General features: G+C 38.9%; 1 protein-coding gene across 1 annotated transcript; it reads right to left on the bottom strand.

The window, feature by feature from the left end:
• Positions 1 to 323: 323 nt before the first annotated feature.
• Positions 324 to 3,228, bottom strand: LOC134648194 (uncharacterized). The gene is made up of 5 exons (XM_063502676.1): positions 3,148 to 3,228; positions 2,900 to 3,056; positions 2,198 to 2,397; positions 1,283 to 1,375; positions 324 to 758 (listed from the first exon to the last, which is right to left on the bottom strand). Exons 2-5 carry the CDS (start codon positions 3,054 to 3,056, stop codon positions 324 to 326), a joined length of 885 nt encoding a protein of 294 aa, XP_063358746.1. The 5' UTR covers positions 3,148 to 3,228.
• Between the last annotated feature and the right edge of the window lie 17,723 nt (positions 3,229 to 20,951).

Here is a 20,951-nt window from a genome sequence, read left to right as displayed (position 1 = left end):
TTTTAGATAACTTACGTAAGTTTAATTTAAAACCCGTATTAAATCACAATTTTTCCTAGTTTTTTATTGTTGTAGTTAGGTGTGATTTGTTTTGCAAAAGTCATACACTAGTAATTGCTAAATCATTCCTACGTATTCATGTATAGCCCCGTCTCCATATCGCGCGGCAAACTATCGAACATTGGCTCGCGCGGCAGCCGCGCGCAATGGATACCCGGTTGGCGCGGCTGCCGCGCGAGCCAATGTTCGATGGTTTGCCGCGCGATATGGAGACGGGGCTTATCAATATCCTTAATAATTTTGTTTGTAAAATAAAAAAGAATTCACTCACATCGACAGTCCAACAGCTCCAAGCTGCGCAGCTCCGGACAACTGCGCGTTATGACTTCCACGTGCCGGTGCTCCAGTTGATACGTCACACTGAGGTGCCTCAGCCGGGGCAGCCGACTCAAGTGCTCAGACACATACTCGTCATGCATATACCCACCATGCAGCTCTAGCCATTCCAATTTGGGCATTTTAGACAACACAGACTTCAGTTCCCCGTCCCCATAGGATCTTTGGTCAATGGTGAAAGGCAATTTGTCGTCCTCAAATGACTCGCAGTTACATTCAAGTATGAGCGATTTTAAGTTTGACAAGTTCAAACTGTCGAAAAAAGGACCATTTAATTTATTAAGACCATTAGTGCAATTGCGGATTTCTAGTTTTTCTAAGGCTCTGTCTGCTATGAATTCGGTTACAGCTATGTCTTGAATCTGAAAAAAAATATGTTTCTTTGAGTTGTGTAGACTGGTGATGAAGGCTAAATATATTGTAATCCATTTTCAAATTTATATCATTAAACTTCCATACGCATTTCCTTTTAAGATCAAAACCCAGGTTTTAATTTTTGTTAACACTCTGCTGATAAAATCATCAGCCTAATTAAGTAGAGTCCAGACGAGCTGGACAAATCGACCGATTTTATCAGGAAAATAATTGGCGCCAATCTCATCTAGCGCCCACACGTACACAAATTTAATCACCAATTTGCAGTCCATAGATACTAACTTCGAAAATTGGCATTTTTGTGTCCGCACCTGCTGATTTGATCGGAGAATCAAATTGTCGTTTGCGTCCGGACGGCCTGATTCGATCGGACAATTTCATCAGAATGGCGAAAAATTTTCTTGTCTGGACTTCTAATTCTAATATTTCAAACCTCTATATTTTGAAAAAAAAAAAGAAAATGTCTAATTAAGTACATATAAGTAACCCACTCATTTCAGTTTATACTTACAAAGCACCCTTGGAAAGAAACCTCGCGCAGGACCTTGAAGTTGTCATTTAAATTGTGTTGGAGTTGTCCCGCCTCAATTTTAATACGGGATAACTGTAATAATTTAATTAACTGTACATAACATTTATTCAAACTGTGTGGCACAGTTAAAGTAAATAACGAGGGCTTAATCTGGACCAGTTTTAGAATTGAACCGATTATTTTTTTGACAAATTTCTATTTTCATTCGAATTGGATACAAATATGGCAGGTTTTAAGAGCTCACTCCTGGTACTGGGCGTATAAATACGAAATCTCAATTTAAAACAAATAAGTTTTTGGCAAAAATTTCATTTTTGGTACAAGCTTTTATCGCTGACTGTACTTTTCTTACGACAGACAACTAATACTCATCGAGACAATTCTAAAAACCCCTAACACAATTAGGTTGCGTTGTTTCATCACAGAGTTCCTATGGCCACCTCCTGTCTCCATCATCAGATCAGCTCGATGGTACCATTATATTGCATTGTCACCCGACTTACATGTGTATGCAAAATTTCAGCTCAATCGGAAACCGGGAAGTGGATCGAATTTAACTTGCAAGATTCCATTACATAGTTACACACAGGTCGACCTAATAAAAGCTTGTTAAAAACGTATGTAACTCAGAGATAGATTTTTTTAGGATATACAGTGAAATTGTGCTTATATTTTACAGAATAAGGAACATCATTCACCAAATTTTATCTGCAAATATAATATTTGACAATACCAGAAGGACCAAAAATGAGATGGCGAAACGACCTGGCCTCATTCTGTGGCGACTGGCGGGAGCATGCACAAAGCCGTGACGAGTGGCGAAAGACAGGGGAGGCCTTTGCCCAGCAGTGGGACACAATATCGGCTATTGTAATAAAATATATATATATATACCTGAAGGGATTCTAAGTTTGGGCATTTTTCATTGATTATTTCTAGATTCCTCAAGTTGTGGCAATAAGTGGCCACAACAGATGGGCCAAGTTTGTTGGTCCAATTTATAAATGACTTATATCTCGATGGCTTTAAACTACAAGTGTTGTAGTTTTGAAGGATTTTGTCCTTGTCTTCTCTCTCAATGATAATTCGGACTCCTGTAAAAGAAAACATTGTACATTTGACTTTGCAGCCTCTTAAACCTTATACTGTATAGATATTAAATATTATACATTAAGTGGTGGGGGTTCTTAGAGAAATGTTGGAACCTAGAAAATATTTGAATAACAAATATATATTTGTAGGCACTGCCAAATGCCTGCAAATACATTTTTGTTATTTAAATATTTTCCAAGGAATTATATCCAAGAAAAGCCCTGCTGAGACGGCCACCAGTTGAGTTTAAAATTACAAGAAGTAAGGGAAAAAGTGGGTAGATAGCAGCCCCTAAACTAACATTAAGTAAATCTTCGCAAAGTAGTTTTAGTGTACAACTCAGATCTGTTAATTACAAGACGACATGGAGAATATCATTCATAAAACATACCTCGGCTCTCTTCAGAGAAAAACTATCAGATCGGTATTAAGAGAGATTAAAAAAAAACTATAACTAAAGTCAACAAGGTAAGTACTGAGAAAAACTAAAAACTATCTTACTACCTTGCAAGTACGTCAGCACCATACACTGCCACGCGCGGCTGGCGCGCTCTGTCCGTATGAGGTCCTGCGCGGGCACGTACTGCAGCACGGCGCGCCAGCAGTCCTCATTCAGGTAATCCAGTATCGTCCGGTCATTGTTTACTTCTGCCTCTAACATCTGCAATTTAGATAACATTGTTTTTTTTTTACAACTAGGTAATTTATGAATTTTAGCCAATTTTTCACTGCAATATCAAGACAATACTTACTTTGGTCACTATAAAACATTAACTTTATTTCGATTTAACTCAACATCAACAAGTTCAACAGAAAAATAAACATGTTTTGGTAAGGGGTAAGGTTAGCTCACTCAAAATGACATTTCCCAAAAGATGTTGCCAGTTGAGTTCAGCGGACGTAATGTTTAAAGGCCATAACAGACTATCGCACCGGACCGCGACCTTGAGCGTCGCACCCATAAGTGAGAGCGAGAAAGAGATGTTTCTCGCTCTCACTTATGGGTACGACGCTCCAAGGTCGCGGTCCGGTCCGATAGTCTGTTACTAGCTTAATCATGAAATCGGTATCAATGGAAATACAACACTACGAACTGTCCTTGTAAAAAAAAGTTACACTATCTATAGTTTGTCAAAAGCTTGTCTCATTTCAAACATAGAGAGAATCATACTATCTTTGTTTTACACTAGTACTAGCACCCAAAAAAAAAAGGATGAGTATCGTTTATTTGGTCTTATTTACTGACAAATTGGTTTGACTAACTATATCTACCTAATACCTTCAGCAATTCTTGTTTATTTCTTTATATACATAATATATATCTATCGGAGAAGGATGGTCCTAATGGCGGTGGGCGCGTGGGGGTAGTACCTAGATGTATTACTTCACAGCCAAAATAGAACCGTTTTTCCCCCGAAGGGTAAAAAACGGATATTTAGGTTCCTGCCGAAGCTTGAACCACATTATGAGATAACACCCTTGTAACTCAGCCCTAATCAAGCGAATTCATCAACTAGTAGCGCCATCTATCGCACCACTCAAGTACTAATGTCGCCCGGTTGCCAGCGTTCGGCTGCTCTCTCTTCAGTACCATATAAGCCGGCAAGGCCCTTAGGTGTGGTTCAAGCTTCGGCAGGAACCTAAATATCCGTTTTTTACCCTTCGGGGGAAAAACGGTTCTATTTAGGTATCCGTGCCTCACTTGAACCACATTATGAGACGTGTTTAAACCTCTGCCGGCGCTGGCCCGGGCGTACTGTGACTGATAATATTTATATTTATGCAAAAATCACATAATAAGAATATGGGCTTGAAATTTATCCCATATTAATCTAATAAAGAATTGTTTGCATCAAACTGTAACTAGATTTTCCTTATTTGTAATTATCGATAGATGAGAAAATTGTTAGCTCTGACTGGCAACATAAGTTATCCATTGCGACTGTTAACTACTTAATTTTTATATAAAACAAAACTGTGTGTCTATTAATTGATAAACTTTTCCTAAATTTATTATTAAAGACATAAATGGGTACTTGTAGGTTATACAATATTTAGTGTAACCACTATCTGAAGTAGTAGTTCTGATGCGTGTAACGTGAACCTCATCAAGTTAGTTTTACATTAACCCCGTCCAGACTACCTCTGATGCTTTCCTTACAACAGCCCACTAGGTGATAAAAAGGTTTTGTTGTATGAAATAATGATATTATTGTACAAAAACAAAATACTACTTATCTACTGCTTAACACAAATATAGCACTGCTGGCCCATCCAAAAACTGTTTAAAATTTGTAACTAATTGGAAGAGCTTGGGTCCTCTCTGAGTTATCGTATTTTCCAACAATTTAATGTAAATTGGTAAGTTGCATCATAGGTCAGATGTAATGAAATATGTGTTTTAATGTGGACGAATAACCGAATGTTTGTATACGTATCCACTAGAATACGATATTGATATTAATTAGATACTAATAGTTATTGACTGGGTATACCAGCTTTATTTGTACATAGTCCATTACATAAGGACAACATATTCCGTAAATGTGTTAAAAAATTATAAACGTGATGTGTTTATTTGTGAAAGCAATTGAAATTTATTTCGAGTCGAGTACCCCTCTGCCTGAAAGTAGCGTCCGAAAGTGAAGAAGAAAATACAACACTTCATGATTTAATGTATGCGTTACTGACTAGTAACAACTCTCAACTACCTAGCAGCAAGTTTCATCTGAGGCGATAATACATCCTTCCTTACTGAATGGTTTTAGGTGAGAGTTGCTTTAAAAAACAACCATAAATACCACATATACTAACAACCATAGTGAGCCATGAGTAGCTCTTTATTTCATATATGGAATGGTAGGCTCCTACCTATTTTAAGTGTCAACTATACTGCTAAATTTACTACTCCCCACAGATAACTGACAACCTGCCAATTAGGCTGATGCCGGGTCAACCAGGCTTATATTAGTTATATGTTGGTTATATGCTTGTCAGTCATGCAAGCGAATGTAACAAATGAAAAGAATCACTGACACGCAGGTGACAATCGTATGGAGACGATGATTGTGAATTTAAAGTGATGCTGACAACTCCAGTTATTGTGAATGACATCTCTCCATGATATTGTGCGTTGACTGAAGATACGACTACAAAGTAGAATATTTTAGAAGATTTCCTAGTCTGTGTCATTCCAATGCCTTCACCTATAATTTTTAGGCTTGTAGTTTTAGGTTGTTTAATGGTCACTCTTTCTGGTGGCGAGCTGATAACCAAACTGAAGATTTTATGGCTCGCGCGCTGGTAATGGATTGTACGATGCTTTATTGTTAGACTTAGCAGGCTTTGTAAGTTTTTAATGCTTTCGTATACCTACATACGATCTTCTAATAAGAGTGTAAACACCTCTTGACTGAGAATGGAATAGGTACATACTTTTTGGAAGAGTACAGGAGGTGGACATATCCACTTTAAATTGTAGTGCAACGTATTAAAAGCAATTGCGAAACTTTCGTAACACCCAGACAAATTGAAACATTATTATTATTATTTGTATATGGTCAGAACGAGTAAGTTCTTGGCATATACCATTGCAGTGGCACAAACCACGGGTCAAGCCTCATGATGTCATCTAATCTCAAGTCATGCGCCAGCAACTGCGCGCGCGGGCGATGTTGTGGCACATTTCCTGTCAAAACTTAACACCTGTGCATTAATTACCAAGTATTAATTTGATTACTTAATTTATACTTTGAAGTCCCCAATCCGCATTAGGCCAGCGTGGGGACTATAGAGTCCGTGCGCGTTGGAGGGTCTGCAATCTTGTGGCCTGAATCGGAAACATATGTGCACGTGTACATTGCCAAAGCAAGTGCTACCATCTACCGTTCTCGTCGGTACGTTTCCTTGTGCATAGTAGGTTCTGCCATCTTGTGGGCTACATCGGAAGCATAAACGACACATTCACGCCTCGTGCCCAATATCTGACGGCTCCTATGCTGCCCCCTATATGTAGTTCATGCACGGGGCCTATAGGCTAAGCCCTCTCGTGAGTGAGAGGAGGCCTGCGCCCAGCAGTGGGACGTATATGGGCAGAATTATTATTATTATTATTAAATTGTATTTTTGATTAGAAATCTTGCAATACAAAGACGTTGTATGTTCTTTATTGGCTATTGTGCAATTAAGTTGTGTATCAGTTGAATTTAGACTGATTTTATTATCTTGAGGGAACCCTAGGGCCAATTAGGCATCATGATGCCCACAAATAAACAATTATTTGATGATTAAAGGCTTAGTTATGCGACATATTGTATTTATGTCATTACCTTGATATAACGCTGACATATGTCTACTGGCATCTCATAGTTACTGTATTTAATGATGTAAGCATATAATCATGAATATATAAATATATGAATTGTAGTTGTCTTCACAACTAATGTTCTACTTAATTCGATTAGCAGCACATCTGTCCTATAACCCAGACACGATGATTTTGTAGGGACACCTTGTAGGGAGTCAAGACACCTAGTACACCCTACAACTCTACTTGATTGGATAGACGATGATGATTACAATTACATGCCCTACGAGACCTGTTACAATAGTATGCTGTAAAACCTGGACTACTACCTTTCAGCTAAGCTTGTAGTACTCAGATCTGGCAATGACCGCAGAACAAGTGTTGATTTCAGAGTATATTGCAGTCTGTATTTAACCGGCGACCAGATTTGTAGTTATGAGTAACTACAAGGATCATATTTCGCTTAGATCTTGCGTGATTGTTTGATGATGATGAGCGTTTTAACAGTAGTGTCATGCCTCTGATTCCGTGCACTGGCGTTTATTTGGGAGTTGACTCATCTTTTTAAGGATGTCCTATTTCGGGTACTCCTCTGAAAATATTACATATCTTCATTAAAGGGTGCATTTTGCCTAAACCACCGTAAGTTGTAATTCTTTTATAAAATCATGTGAGTACTTCCTTATCTGCAAAGGAAACCTCTCATCTGGAAATCGAAAGAAGGGTATTTCTTTTCTGACCCTTTCAGAATCAGGTATCTGCTATCAGTGGCTGACTATTTTGACTGAATATTTTCTAAATATTACGCATGTATGCACGATTACGTACGTTGTACGTTTGTATGTGCCTATATTGGCTTGCCCCGCAGTCCACATCAAGTTCAAGGATTCTGAAGTGATTTCATTTAATTTGTCTTTTTGGAAAAATGTAACAATCATCGTTTAGATGCAAAGCCGTGGACCGTGGCTGTTGGTTCGACGGTTTAGTTCCCTTAGTCGGCTTCACTTCTAATTTAATTCGCGATTTTTCAATACACAGCATCAGTAACTCCATTCTAACTGAACTGTCGGAAAATCTTTTCATAAATTCGTTATTTATTTACATAGCTTGGAGGGGCGCTTCATCATACATAGGTATAACGTTTATCACTAAAGAAACCGATGTTTAACCTCCTATTGATCAATCATGGGTAACAATGCGGATTGCCATACTAAATTAATATTGTACTAGTTGGTCCTTTTAGTCATTCTGTATTCTGTGAAAGGACCTCCTACAAATACCGTCTGTTTCCCATAGTTATATCACTAGTAGGAGTTAAATTCCGAAGGAAAAGGTAACGTTTGCGATCAACCTTTTATGATGCATGATTGTTATACTAACGGTAGGTCGATTGACAACCCGCTGCTTAGATAAACTTCCCAAGTGGAGCTTATTACTTACAGCATTTGAACCTGATTTCACAACTTTCTACCTGACTGGTGTGAATGGAGCATTATAAATGCTTTTGTCATTTCGATCTCTTGAACGGAATGTGATGGAAGGTGGAGTTGCTGTTTTCTACGTATTACTCGTAGTTCAGTGGTCTCTGTTTCACAGCTACTTACGATGAGATTTTAGTAGAAGAGTTAAAGTAAGTATAGATAATTTTTAGACTAGCGCAATGATTTCTCTTTGTGACAGGCCGCTATTTTGTAGCTAATGGTCAACATTTGGAGAGGATACAGTATTCCCAAATTCACTATCCACCTGACTAGTCATTCATCATTCAAAAGAGGGATTAAGTGCGATGATTTTTCCACTCATGTATATCATAAACTCTTTATTCTTTTCAAATTTAGAGCTGCAGTAAACAGATATATTTGTTGGCCTATGACAGAGCCGTAAATGAATTGGCATTATACGTATATTGGTATTCCTATTCAGAAGAGAGAAAGTTTTAATCTTCTTTCCTTCATTAAAACTAACGTCGATTTTCTTGCCTCCACCTCTCTCTTTTTGGTATTGAATCTAGTTGGGCTTTTAGCTAGCTAGCTTTGTACTTTTCCCTTTTCACAGTTTCTTAACTGCTATTTTTAATTGCCAACATACAGTTTAGGATCCTCAGAATGTATATTTTTGGTGTTTTGGTATCTTCCGGCAATTGTTTACTATCGAACAAGGCCAACATTTGTACACGACCAAAACGGAAAACTTCCTTTTTCCCGGCAGGTTGGAATAGTTACTGTAACTGCATTTCGTTATCAATTTCGTGCCAAAGTTGCCAAACCCGCTAATAGAAATTCTGCTGCTCGTCGTTCTAAAAGGTGGCACACAATTAGGTCGGCAACAATGATGATGACGTCTCCTAACTGGGTCGCACATTGGTTCATGACCAAGCAGATCTTAAATGCGAGTCTGACCGTGTAGACATCGAACAATAAAGTGACTAATAAGACGTCCGCTAGCGTATGTCGTATGGTAGGCCATGAGACAACGGTTTTTGTATAACAAGACAACGTCATTTCAGAGGACGATGCGATATCGTCTCATAGGACTGCGCATTAATATCTCACGATACGACAAAATGTCGTCTGTCAGGACAATTGTCACGAGAAGACGCCATGTCGTCTCATGGGACGACGCCATGTCGGCTCACGGGACGACGCCTGTCGTCTCACGGGACGACGTCTTGTCGTCTCACGGGACGACGCCATGTCGTCTCACGGGACGACGCCATGTCGTCTCACGGGACGACGCCTGTCGTCTCACGGGACGACGCCATGTCGTCTCACGGGACGACGCCTGTCGTCTCACGGGACGACGCCATGTCGTTTCACGGGACGACGCCATGTCGTCTCACGGGACGACGCCATGTCGTCTCACGGGACGACGCCTGTCGTCTCACGGGACGACGCCATGTCGTCTCACGGGACGACGCCTGTCGTCTCACGGGACGACGTCTTGTCGTCTCACGGGACGACGCCATGTCGTCTCACGGGACGACGCCTGTCGTCTCACGGGACGACGTCTTGTCGTCTCACGGGACGACGCCATGTCGTCTCACGGGACGACGCCTGTCGTCTCACGGGACGACGCCTGTCGTCTCACGGGACGACGCCATGTCGTCTCACGGGACGACGCCCTGTCGTCTCACGGGACGACGCCCTGTCGTCTCACGGGACGACGCCATGAGGCTGCTTTTTATGACGGTGCCTGTAGGAAGGTCACTGCGTCTCGTCGCTGGGCCATGGGCACCGAGCGGAATGTCATTAAGTCGGAGGTTTTCAAAATATGTTCACGATTTGAAATGTCTCGATCTTTTAAACATGCTTTGTAAACGTGTTGCTCGGCTGAGTTACAAAAGCGTACTGAAGAGAGAGCAGCCGAACGCTGGCAACCGGGCGACATTAGTACTTGAGTGGTGCGATAGATGGCGCTACTAGTTGATGAATTCGCTTGATTAGGGCTGAGTTACAAGGGTGTTATCTCATAATGTGGTTCAAGTGAGGCACGGATACCTAAATAGTAGGTATGCCACCAACGCATGAAATAAACATTCGGATTCGTTAACCATACTAGTGCCTACTATATTTCAGTACTAAATAATCAAAATAACTAAACGATCTTACGATGGAATCGGATTCAATTAAAATAAAAAGATCACATGAAATCGTTCAAATCTTTATTTTACAAAAGCTTCTAATGGCACATAAGAAATCAAAATAACACTTGGAATCAAACACTTAGCTAAACGGTTAAAGAATGTGAGAATCTATATGCTTTCAGAATAATCCTTCAGGTATAAGCCTTCAGGAACGTAGCGAATTAGGCACGAGTTTGGCTAACGTCCGATTTCTAGCGCGGTCCGATCAAGAAGAAGCAAGCCAGTTCCAGCGGCGGAGCCAACCGCTCCCGCCTCCAATTCAAGTTGGTAAACCTGCCTGACCAGTCTACCAACATAACGACAAAAATTCTAGTTCGTGCCTACGTTCACTCAAGATACAACTCTTGACGTTCCAAAGCCTTCTACCTGTCATCTTAGTTCAATAATACGCCAATAGATGGTGGCGTTACTCACTACGCAGCTTCATTATTTCGTTACAAGCAAATAATACGTAGCCAAACATTGCTAATCGACTTTATACGGGCGTCTAACTATGAACTGTAATGCTGCAATACGTCTTTCTGGTGTCTCGCTCCGACATATATATAATATTTCGGGGAACTCGGAAACGGCTCTAACGATTTCGATGAAATTTACTATATGGGGGTTTTCGAGGGGGAAAAACACGGCTGATGGTAAGCAGTCACTGAGCCTATGCACGCCTGCAACTTCAGAACCAGAACTTAGTCAAAAATGTTTACTAAGAATTTATAGGGCTGGGGTAGCAACATAAAAGGTAAAGAAATAGATGTGTTACGTTTATTCAAATCAATGATTACGTATTAATAGAATACCAATATTAAATTGTACAACGGGACTTAATCGCGTATATAAGTTTTAAGATCTTCTCCGAGACCACGGGGACAACGCCGTCCTCGAAACGTCGGAGGTAAATCTTAAAACTTATATACGCGATTAAGTCCCGTTGTACAATTTAATAATGTGTAAAAATCGTGAACGTTTAAATCAGTGTTAGAATACCAATATTATTATAGAGAGAGCTTGAATCAATCAAAAAAATCTTCCTTTTTATAATTATTTTGTTCTTGCTCAGTTTTTTCATCAGCTTGTTCAGATGTCTCAGAAGGCTTATGATTGAGTTGAACAAGTTTTTTTCGAGCATCTTGAACTATATTCGAATTTGACATTGCTTCAAGTATATCAAATGTTAACTCTGGTATTTTGTTCAAAATAGAGAATTCCAAGATATCATATAATATGATTCATATAGATTATCGGATGTGACTGATTGAGCTACTTTCATGCGGCATTCCACCTTAAGATTTTCTATTAGATACATTGATATAGAATAAAGAACTGGATACCCAATCAGCCGCAAAAAATGGCCCCACAAAAGTAACGTTGAAACAGATCACGCGTTACTTTTTCGTTTAGTCTTGTTTGAAACGCTCAAATGTGAAGTTGTCAACAATTACGAAATGTGCCGTTAAAATACGTAAAAATAACAATGATAAAACAAGGAAAAAGGATGGAATGTATTTCTTTCGGTTAGTTCTTTGGATAGCATTACATAATTTATGTAATCTGGTGGTAATTTTATGGTTTTGAATAAATTAATTTGTTAGTACCAAAGAAGGGATGTCAAGGAACAAAAATCTAATGAGTCGATGTGAGGTCAATATTTATTTTTATTTTTATATGGAATTCGTAAGGAATAATATTATGTTTAAATTCAAGATTTCCAAGAAAACCTATGCGACGTGCAAAGTGGACTGCTATTTAATTATAGCAAGAGATAGGGGTGATGCAGTTTTAAACAAAGCAAAACGGCACTTGTGTGATCGGCCCATTTCCCTGTTTCCGACAACCAATAAGGGCTTATGTCGACTAACTGTAAATGCTAAACCTGTCTGAACACAGTGACAACCACAGGATTTTTTTGGGTTATTTCCACCAACTCGCTTTGGGAACTAGTGGGAATTATTTTTCCCAGTAGTTACCAGTGGTAAAAGGTGGGAAAAAAAATCCTAGTAGTTACCACTGATATCAACTTGGTGGTAACTAGTGGGAACAACCCGATTTTTTTTATAAAGTATGGACTTTATAAAAAAAAATCCAATCAGTACCTAAATGTCCCCGTGCACCCGTGCGATGAGTAAATGTAGATCTAAAATACACAGTTATTTTATTTAATAAGTTGAATTTATTTCAAGGAAATTAGTATTTAAAGACGTATACTTATTAAAAATTTAATTTGTTTGAATTTGAACCACGAATTAATTTTATTTAAACTCCCGATTAAATTAAATTTGTTTTATTTATTACTTCAATTGGTTTTTCTGTACAGTAATACAATACCTATTCAAGTGTACCAAAGTGACTCCATTCGTTCATTATTCTCGTTTGACGTTGCTTGACGTAAATACGTTACGTTTAGTGCCATCGGACTAAATTTTTTAACAGTGTTGGTACTTATGTATGCAAATTTGACACTTAATGCTTACGACATTAAGCTCTTTTCTGTACGAAACATTTATCTTGACTCAAAATTTACGTAAGCGTTTTTATCATCAATGCAAATGGTGCGAAACGTCATTGGGATCCACATTTCTTGACGTTTTTGTTCTGCTTTGTGTGTCTATTTCTTTTATATTAAGTCAGTGATTAGATAGTATCTAGCGATTAACAGTAGTGGGCCCAGCCCATTGTCTGGCAAGATGCCCAAGTACATGTATTGTTTGAGGTCCTTGAGGGTCTGCAGAGTGACTCGCTCTATCTGTACACAGCCTTCAGTGGTCTCTTTCCATTCCCGGCTTAGCATTGCCTTGAATACATCACTGTTCACTGCCAAAAGAGCTCTGTGCACCGCTACACTTCCCTCGTCAGTGCTCAATTTGAAATCAGTGAATTCTTCATCTTCATAAAGCTTTTTAGTCGATGAATCCTCCTTACTCACCACAATCACAGCCTGTATATTAAAATATTCATTATCTGTTGTATTTCCCATTAAATTCCAATCAGACCAATTTTCTTTACACAACAAATTTCTATCATAATTGGGCTTCTCGCACTTCATTTTTTAACCGACTTCCAAATCTAAAAGGAGGAGGTTATCAATTCGGTTGTATGTTTTTTTTATTTTTTATTTTTTATTTTTTATGTTTGTTACTCCATATCTCCGTCATTACTGGACCGATTTTGAAAATTATTTTTTTGATTGTATGTATATGCATACAGATTGGTCCCGTTTTTGTCAAAACCCAGTTCTGATGATGGGATCCATGAGGAATCGAGGGAACTCCTCAAATCTTAAAGGCACACATATAGTGATTTTTGTATTTTTATCAACAAATCAAGCATATACATTCAAAAAAGTGACATTTGATGAAGTGGAACTGCTGATGATGATCAGAACGGAACTCTTCAACGATGCATAGCACACGTCTGACGATTTGTCCTCTTCGTTATGTTTGTTAAGCAAGTTAAGTTTTTAAGCTACATTTTTGTCAAGCTCGAGTGCTGATGATGGGATCCATGAGGAATCGAGGGAACTCCTCAAATCTTAAAGGCATGCGTATAGAGATTTTTGTATTTTCATCAACAAATCAAGCATATACATAAAAAAAAGTGACATTTGATGAAGTGGAACTGCTGATGATGATCAGAACAGAACTCTTCAACGACGCATAGTTCACGTTTGGCGATTTGTCTTCTTCGTTATGTTTGTTAAGCAAGTTAAGTTTTTAAGCCACAATTTTGTCAAGCTCGAGTTCTGATGATGGGATCCACGAGGAATCGAGGGAACTCCTCCAATCTTAAAGGCATGCGTATAGAGATTTTTGTATTTTCATCAGAAAATCGAGCATTTTCATTAAAAACTGTCGCATTTGATGAAGTGGAACTGCTGATGATGATCATAACGGAACTCTTCAACGACGCATAGCTCGCATTTGGCGATTTGTCCTTTTCGTTATGTTTGTTAAGCAAGTTAGGTTTTTAGGCACATTTATGTCAATCTCAAGTCCTGAACATGGTATCCATGAGGAATCGAGGGAACTTCTCAAATCTTAAAGGCATCCGTATAGAATTTAATATATTTTCATCAGAAAATCAAGCATTTACATTAAAAACTGTGGCATTTGATGAAGTGGAACTGCTGATGATGATCAGAACAGAACTCCTCAACGACGCATAGTACACGTTTTGTGATTTTCAATTTCGATTTTGACTTGGATTGGGCCCCGGACTCCGGACTCGGGCCCGTACTCGGACTCGGACCCAGACCCGGACCTTGACCCGGAAAACCACTATGATACCTAAACTAAATCAACCACTATGATTACCATAAAATGTATACATATTACCAAATAAAGTATAAGCACCGTTAAGTGGGTTAGGCTAGTAGTTAGAGAAGTCGGTTTTTTTCTATTAAAGATTATATTTCAATTATTAAGTCTTTTGCCAATGTGGTATTTCTTGTTTTTATATGATATTGAGTATTATTACTATTTAATCGATGCAAATAAAAACCTATTTCTACAACTCCACAAATCACAAAATACGGACTATGGCATCCTTTCCCAATTTCTAATTTTGACATGTTAATTGAAAACCGGAGTTTCCGAGAATTAGGTCATAGTGCCTCCATTGCAATCCTGTAATTAATATTAAAATTATATAATTTACTATAGGTACTGTAATTTATTCAGTTTTTGTAAGTTCAGATCTATCTTTACCAGACTCTACCTCACTTCAAGATTAAGTCTAGATTCCATCCATATTACCTATGTATGAAAATTTTAACAGTTGAGGCCGAGTGTATACCTACATAACATAATCTCGAGAATTACTTACTGTTACAAATTACAATTAATCACTTAATTTCGATACACTACATAATTGTATACTAATTCATGCTAATAATTAAAATGCTAATGTAACTCGTAAGGCTAACCCTAGATGAAATTTGGTGGTGAGTTTGTTGTGAAGTAAAAAGTATTAATTAAGTACCTACACCGAAATTAACTTACAGTTTCATGCATTCTTCCGTCATTTTGTTGTGGTCCAGTCCAGAAGTCTTAGACTTTTGCAGTTATAATATGTGTAGGTAAGTGCCTACAGTTTGCAAAAAATATAATTTACTTTTGTGCACAAAAATGACGAGTACAAAAACAAATGCACATGGGTTTTTTTTAATCGGTAATATATCGGTATCCCATAGATACATATAAGCGTAGAGAGCAAAGAATACTGTAGACTTGTAGAGAGCAGACCATCATAGTGAGTATTATCAAGCGTGTCTCACTCCGCGATTTCGTCGCTTTGCTACAGGTAGCTAAAAGTACATCCGTTCGGCCCCAATTTTGGGGAAAGCCATAAGCCGCGCGTGGCGCTGTCGCCACCTAGCGGCCATATCTGTGCTGATCGTAACAGACGCGTTTTGTTATAGGCGGATTAGACTCTCGCGCGAGCCACGAGACGAGCCGCGAGCCGCGCCACGAGACGCGAGTCGCGCCACGAGACGCGAGTCCACCGCTTACACTCGCGTTCGGCTTGTCATTCGGTTATAAACCTTATGCCGTGCCGTTAGTGTTTAAATTATATTAGCTCGACGAGCTTGCGAGCCACGAGACGAGCCGCGAGCCCACCGCTTACACTCGCGTCTCGTGGCTCGTCTCGTGGCTCGCGCGAGTCTGACCAAAGGAAGCAACTGGTAGTGGATTAAACTTTTGAACGCCAACCGGCCAAGGAATATGCCGTGCCCCGGACGCCAGTCCAACGTTACGGAGTCCCGCGTTACGGGTAGTTTTCAAGACTCCGAGGACGACCACAGCATACTGAGGCGGTCAAACTCAAAAGGTTAAAAATGTATTTATGATCATAAAACAAACTTAGTAAACTAAGGGATAAGTTCGCCTTTGTACCTTTATTTATGTAAATCTGTGTTGTGTACAATAAAGTGAGTACTACTACTAGCTACTGCAAAACATTAGAGAAATATAAGTTAAGAAAGAGTGGTAACTCCATACATCAGTTTTCTTACCAAAACGCGAGTTATTTCGTAGTCGACATCTAACGTCAAGGTAGTGGAACTATTAGTACCGCTACTTGACACGATGGCATAAGTTTAGCAACTGACGAAAAATATACTGCTAAAACAATTTACAACTAATATTATAAGCAGGGGTCGGACAAAAAGTGCGGATGACGTCAAACCACTTATAGGATGATTTCAAATAGTATTTTTGATTTTCATAAACAATTATCACTTATCATTTATCAACCTCTTTATTAAACGATATCGCCACTTGAAATGAGTAAGTACGTTTTTGACTGACACATTGTCAATCAGATGAACAATAAATTGACTTCGTTATTGTTTAGCTATTGTATCTTCACGATTATATTTAGCTAAAATGTATATTTACTAATGTATAAGAAAACGCTCTAAAATGTCATCTGTACTCGAATATTGTGGCAATTTTCCGTTTTTGGAGGTACGTGACAAACACGTATACTGCTCTTGCTGTAATCAAGATATACCAACGAAGAAATTTATTTTAAAATTCACTACATCACCCTACCACCTGTATTATTAATTCCATGGATTTATTTACGATTATTTTGTTACTTCATTAATACTTCTTTGTTACTACATGTCACACGGAAGTTTAAATACAAACTCAAACATCATCCTGTGTGCAAGATTACGTCATTTTTACGTCATCGGCTCTTTTTGTCCGACCCCTGATTATAAGATAATTTGTTTTATAAGCAGGAGTCGATGTCACTTGACGTTAGATGTCGACTATGAAATAACTCGCGTTTTGGTAAGAAAACTGACGTAAGTATGGAGTTACCACTCTTTGTTTGCTTATAGTATTTCTCTATGCTACAAACTATATAAATACAATAAAACACAAATTAATTAATATTTATGACTTTATTCAATACGACAATGAACCTACAAACGTACTTCAACTGCCCAACAGAAGCACACCAAGACGTAAAATATAAAATAACCGAACATGGCGCTAGGCCGACAAGCTTCTCGCATACATGATTCCCGGTCGTGAGAAAAAGGCGTCACAATACCCAAGGCGATTGGTCAGAAGGTTACACAAGCTAGTACTTACAACAGAGACCGATTAATATTACAGAATGCGAATTCCCTCTCTGAAATAAAAAAAATGTGATAGCGGTACTCTATTTTTACACTAGGACCACATTGATAAAGTAAGGCGCATAGTGTGCACGAGGAATTACGTACATTGACCCGCCATTTTGTATCTCTATCGCACGCGCGTAATTATATTGCTGTCCCGCCCATGATGCCGGCCGTCAATGCCATTGTGCGAGCGGGACAGCGATATAATAATGCGCGTGCGAAAATGTTCGTGCGTCCTCACTTTATCTACAGAATACATATGATAGATTCAGAGAAAACAACATTTGAAAGGAACCTGAGATGAACAGTCTTTATTATTAACCGGTCTCTGCTTACACTAGTCCTTATCAGGACACCGAGCGAAGCCTCCGCGGCAAGCGATACCGACTCTAACTTATATACAATTATTATCCTCCCACTGACCCTAAATTAACCGCGAAAACATACTAGAAAATACAGGATCCTCTCCGTTACTTAAAACAGACTAATAAACGAATATACATGCGGATTATATTAAGAATTCGTTACGATTTCTGTTGCTATTTTTCAGGAACACTAAAGTGTCTTAAATCTAACACTCGCGTTCATACAGACTTACAGAGACACTAGGTGTATTGTATAGTATACACTGAGTGTACCGTGTATACTGTAGTGTCGTAGTCTAAACTTACCCTAACGGCTCGGCCACGACATTGCGCGACTTGCGACGGTGGCAACCATAGGTTGGAGCGTGACACAGCGATCGGACCTTTCGTTCCCACCTATGGTTGCCGCCGCCGCCGTCGCAAGTCGCGCAATGTCGTGGCCGAGCCGTAAGGGTGCGCAACGCGCGTGTGACACCACCAGTATTCCAAGCTGCCAAAAGCTAGGTTAACCGTTTATCATAAAGCAAACCTTAAACTTTTACAACAATCGTAGTAATAAAAAGATCTCTAATGTAGACTCCGCATGTCTATAAGTTTATTCATCTGCGCTTAAATGTATCGATATAATTTGTGTCTAACCGATGTCGATACACGTATCACTAGAGCAAAACATCACAGAAGCCGTGCCCGACTCAGCCCCACTACCTTTAAAAAAATATAAAACGCTATGAAAGGCAGTTTTCACACTCCATTGATATCAGAGAGCCGATTATGACAGTGAGGCACTTCTATTTTTATTGTTTCTTTGAGATCGAGTGAGCTCTGTCCAACGCTGGTAATGCCGGCCATAGATATCAAAATATTAAGCTGTCATTGTTTTGTTTTCCATCCTTTGGTCCTAAGGACCAATCCTGCCAAATAAAATCTCTTGTTCACGCAACGCCGTATTTTAGGCCCAGAACCTTCCGCTATTCATTGATCAAACAAAGTTGAAACATTTCTTTTGTTACGAGCAAAAGAAATTCAATAAAAAATCCTATTAGACATTTTGTATACCTAGCGGGGTTTACAAGGCTAAATTATTCTGATATCAAAGACCGAGCACGCCCGGACATATCCGAACACGTCTAAGTCTTAGCCGACACAACCAGCCACACACCCACGACCAACAATCTTATTCTTCTAAACATTGCAGACCAAATAATTCATTTCAAAACTGTGTTAGCTAACTAGGGTTGTCACTTTTGGGAAATGATGATAGGTAAGTGTTATAGAGCTAATAATATTTGGTTGCAATGTCCAATGTGAATAATATCCTAACACATTACGTCATTATAATACATGTGACAAACTCCAATGTTCAAAGTATTGTCATATATTTTAAACAACGCTGTTCCGATATTACTAACATACAGAAAACATGCCACTGTAGGTCTAGCAAATGGTTGGCGAGATAGACTACTCGTCTTTTTCTAACAATGTTAATTAAAGAGGGACGGGTAGTCTACCTCGCCGCGAGATACTGTCGCGCCAATCATATGCTAGCCCGGCTGGTTACAAATTTAACTAATTTCATAATTCCAAGGGAGAAATAGGACTAAAATGTTTAAATATGTGACCGGTGGCATGTTTCATTAGATTGTTGATCCATACAAACATCTTCGGTCCGATAATACACACAGACGGTAGCAATGGCGAATTATCGATACGAATGTGACAACTTAAATTACATTTTTATTATACTTCCCTAAAAATACTGCCGCGTATGATAAACATTTAAAATAATGATATAAGTCTATAACTAACTATAGGGATGTTTGAATCCCGAACGCCCGCTCAAAATCCGTTAAAACATGAATTAATTGTTTAAAATGTAGCATGATTCCATTCGATTTCAGCCCTTACGGGATAGAGTTAAGGTTCACGTATAAAACCGGGTAGGAGTTCCAAATGAGATCACGATATCAGGCCTCAGCAATGTTGCCATGATGAAATTAAAAAGTTAGAAATTAACATGTTTCATCGAAGCGTGACCATGAAGGTAACCGGGACGCACCGCAGTTCTAACACCATTGACTCGACTCATTACATTTCCACTGATCTATTTCCACTGATTATTATAGAAGTGTATTAAGACAATTTCGTGCTTCGAATTTGACAGCTACAAGAAATAGATGGCGTTGTACAGCTCAGTCGCACAGAATTCAGGTCCAATACTCCGGTTGTCAAAAAGTTGCGTTTGACAATAGGGAATATTACGCAAAAGTCTGCGCAGGGGGCGCCACTCCCACAAGTCACAATCTAAGGGTCTACCGCAAACGAGAGAGTCGACATTTTATTATCCAACCTCTCTATCCCTCTTGCATATTCAAGCGATAAAGAGGCAGATAGCTGTTTCGATTTCGCGTTTTCCAGTAGGCCCTTTGTAAACAAACCGCCTTGAAGTATCAATGTCATATTTGGTTGTCTGTGAAAACTTGTCAAAAAAGTTTAAGGTACAGTATGTATAAGTTACTTTATGGTATACTTTGTGTACTAGTGTATACTAGTGCTGCACTCTGGCGGCAAAACATTGCAGTAATACTCCCTATTCGGGGGCCACAAAATATACCTACGGTGCAGTACCACGCCATCTGTTTCGTTTGTCAAACTACGTGGCACGATTTCTCTTAGACGTCACCTCTCTATTACAATCAATAACTATAAATATTTGAAGTTAATTCAATGCAACTATGGCCCATTCAATATTACGTTAGTTCCCCTCATCGATATTTGTGTCAACGCATATTCAAATTACGTTAGCAATTTAAATATGCATCGCTACATTTTACGATTACAAAGCCTCTCAAATACTAAAATAATATTTGAATGGACTAGAGTTTGGTATTACTTTGCGATAATTGTAATAGACACCCATTTTTCCTATTTAAGTTACTGCGAATACACGTTTAGAAAAGAAAATAAATCACGGACCTTCATTACCTAAATATTTGTCACTTTCATTCATTCAACAGGCCAGCTGTTTATTAGTGAACTTTTTTCTGTTTTAAACGTGATTCGTCGCACATCATGTCTTCAATATGGACCGTATGTCTATAGAAGCAAGGTTGAAC

Source organism: Cydia amplana, chromosome 5 (genome assembly GCF_948474715.1).
Source record: "Cydia amplana chromosome 5, ilCydAmpl1.1, whole genome shotgun sequence".
Taxonomy (NCBI): Eukaryota; Metazoa; Arthropoda; class Insecta; order Lepidoptera; family Tortricidae; genus Cydia; species Cydia amplana.
The sequence above is the reverse complement of the archived record's forward strand: the minus strand, read 5'-3'. Positions and strand labels throughout refer to the sequence as shown.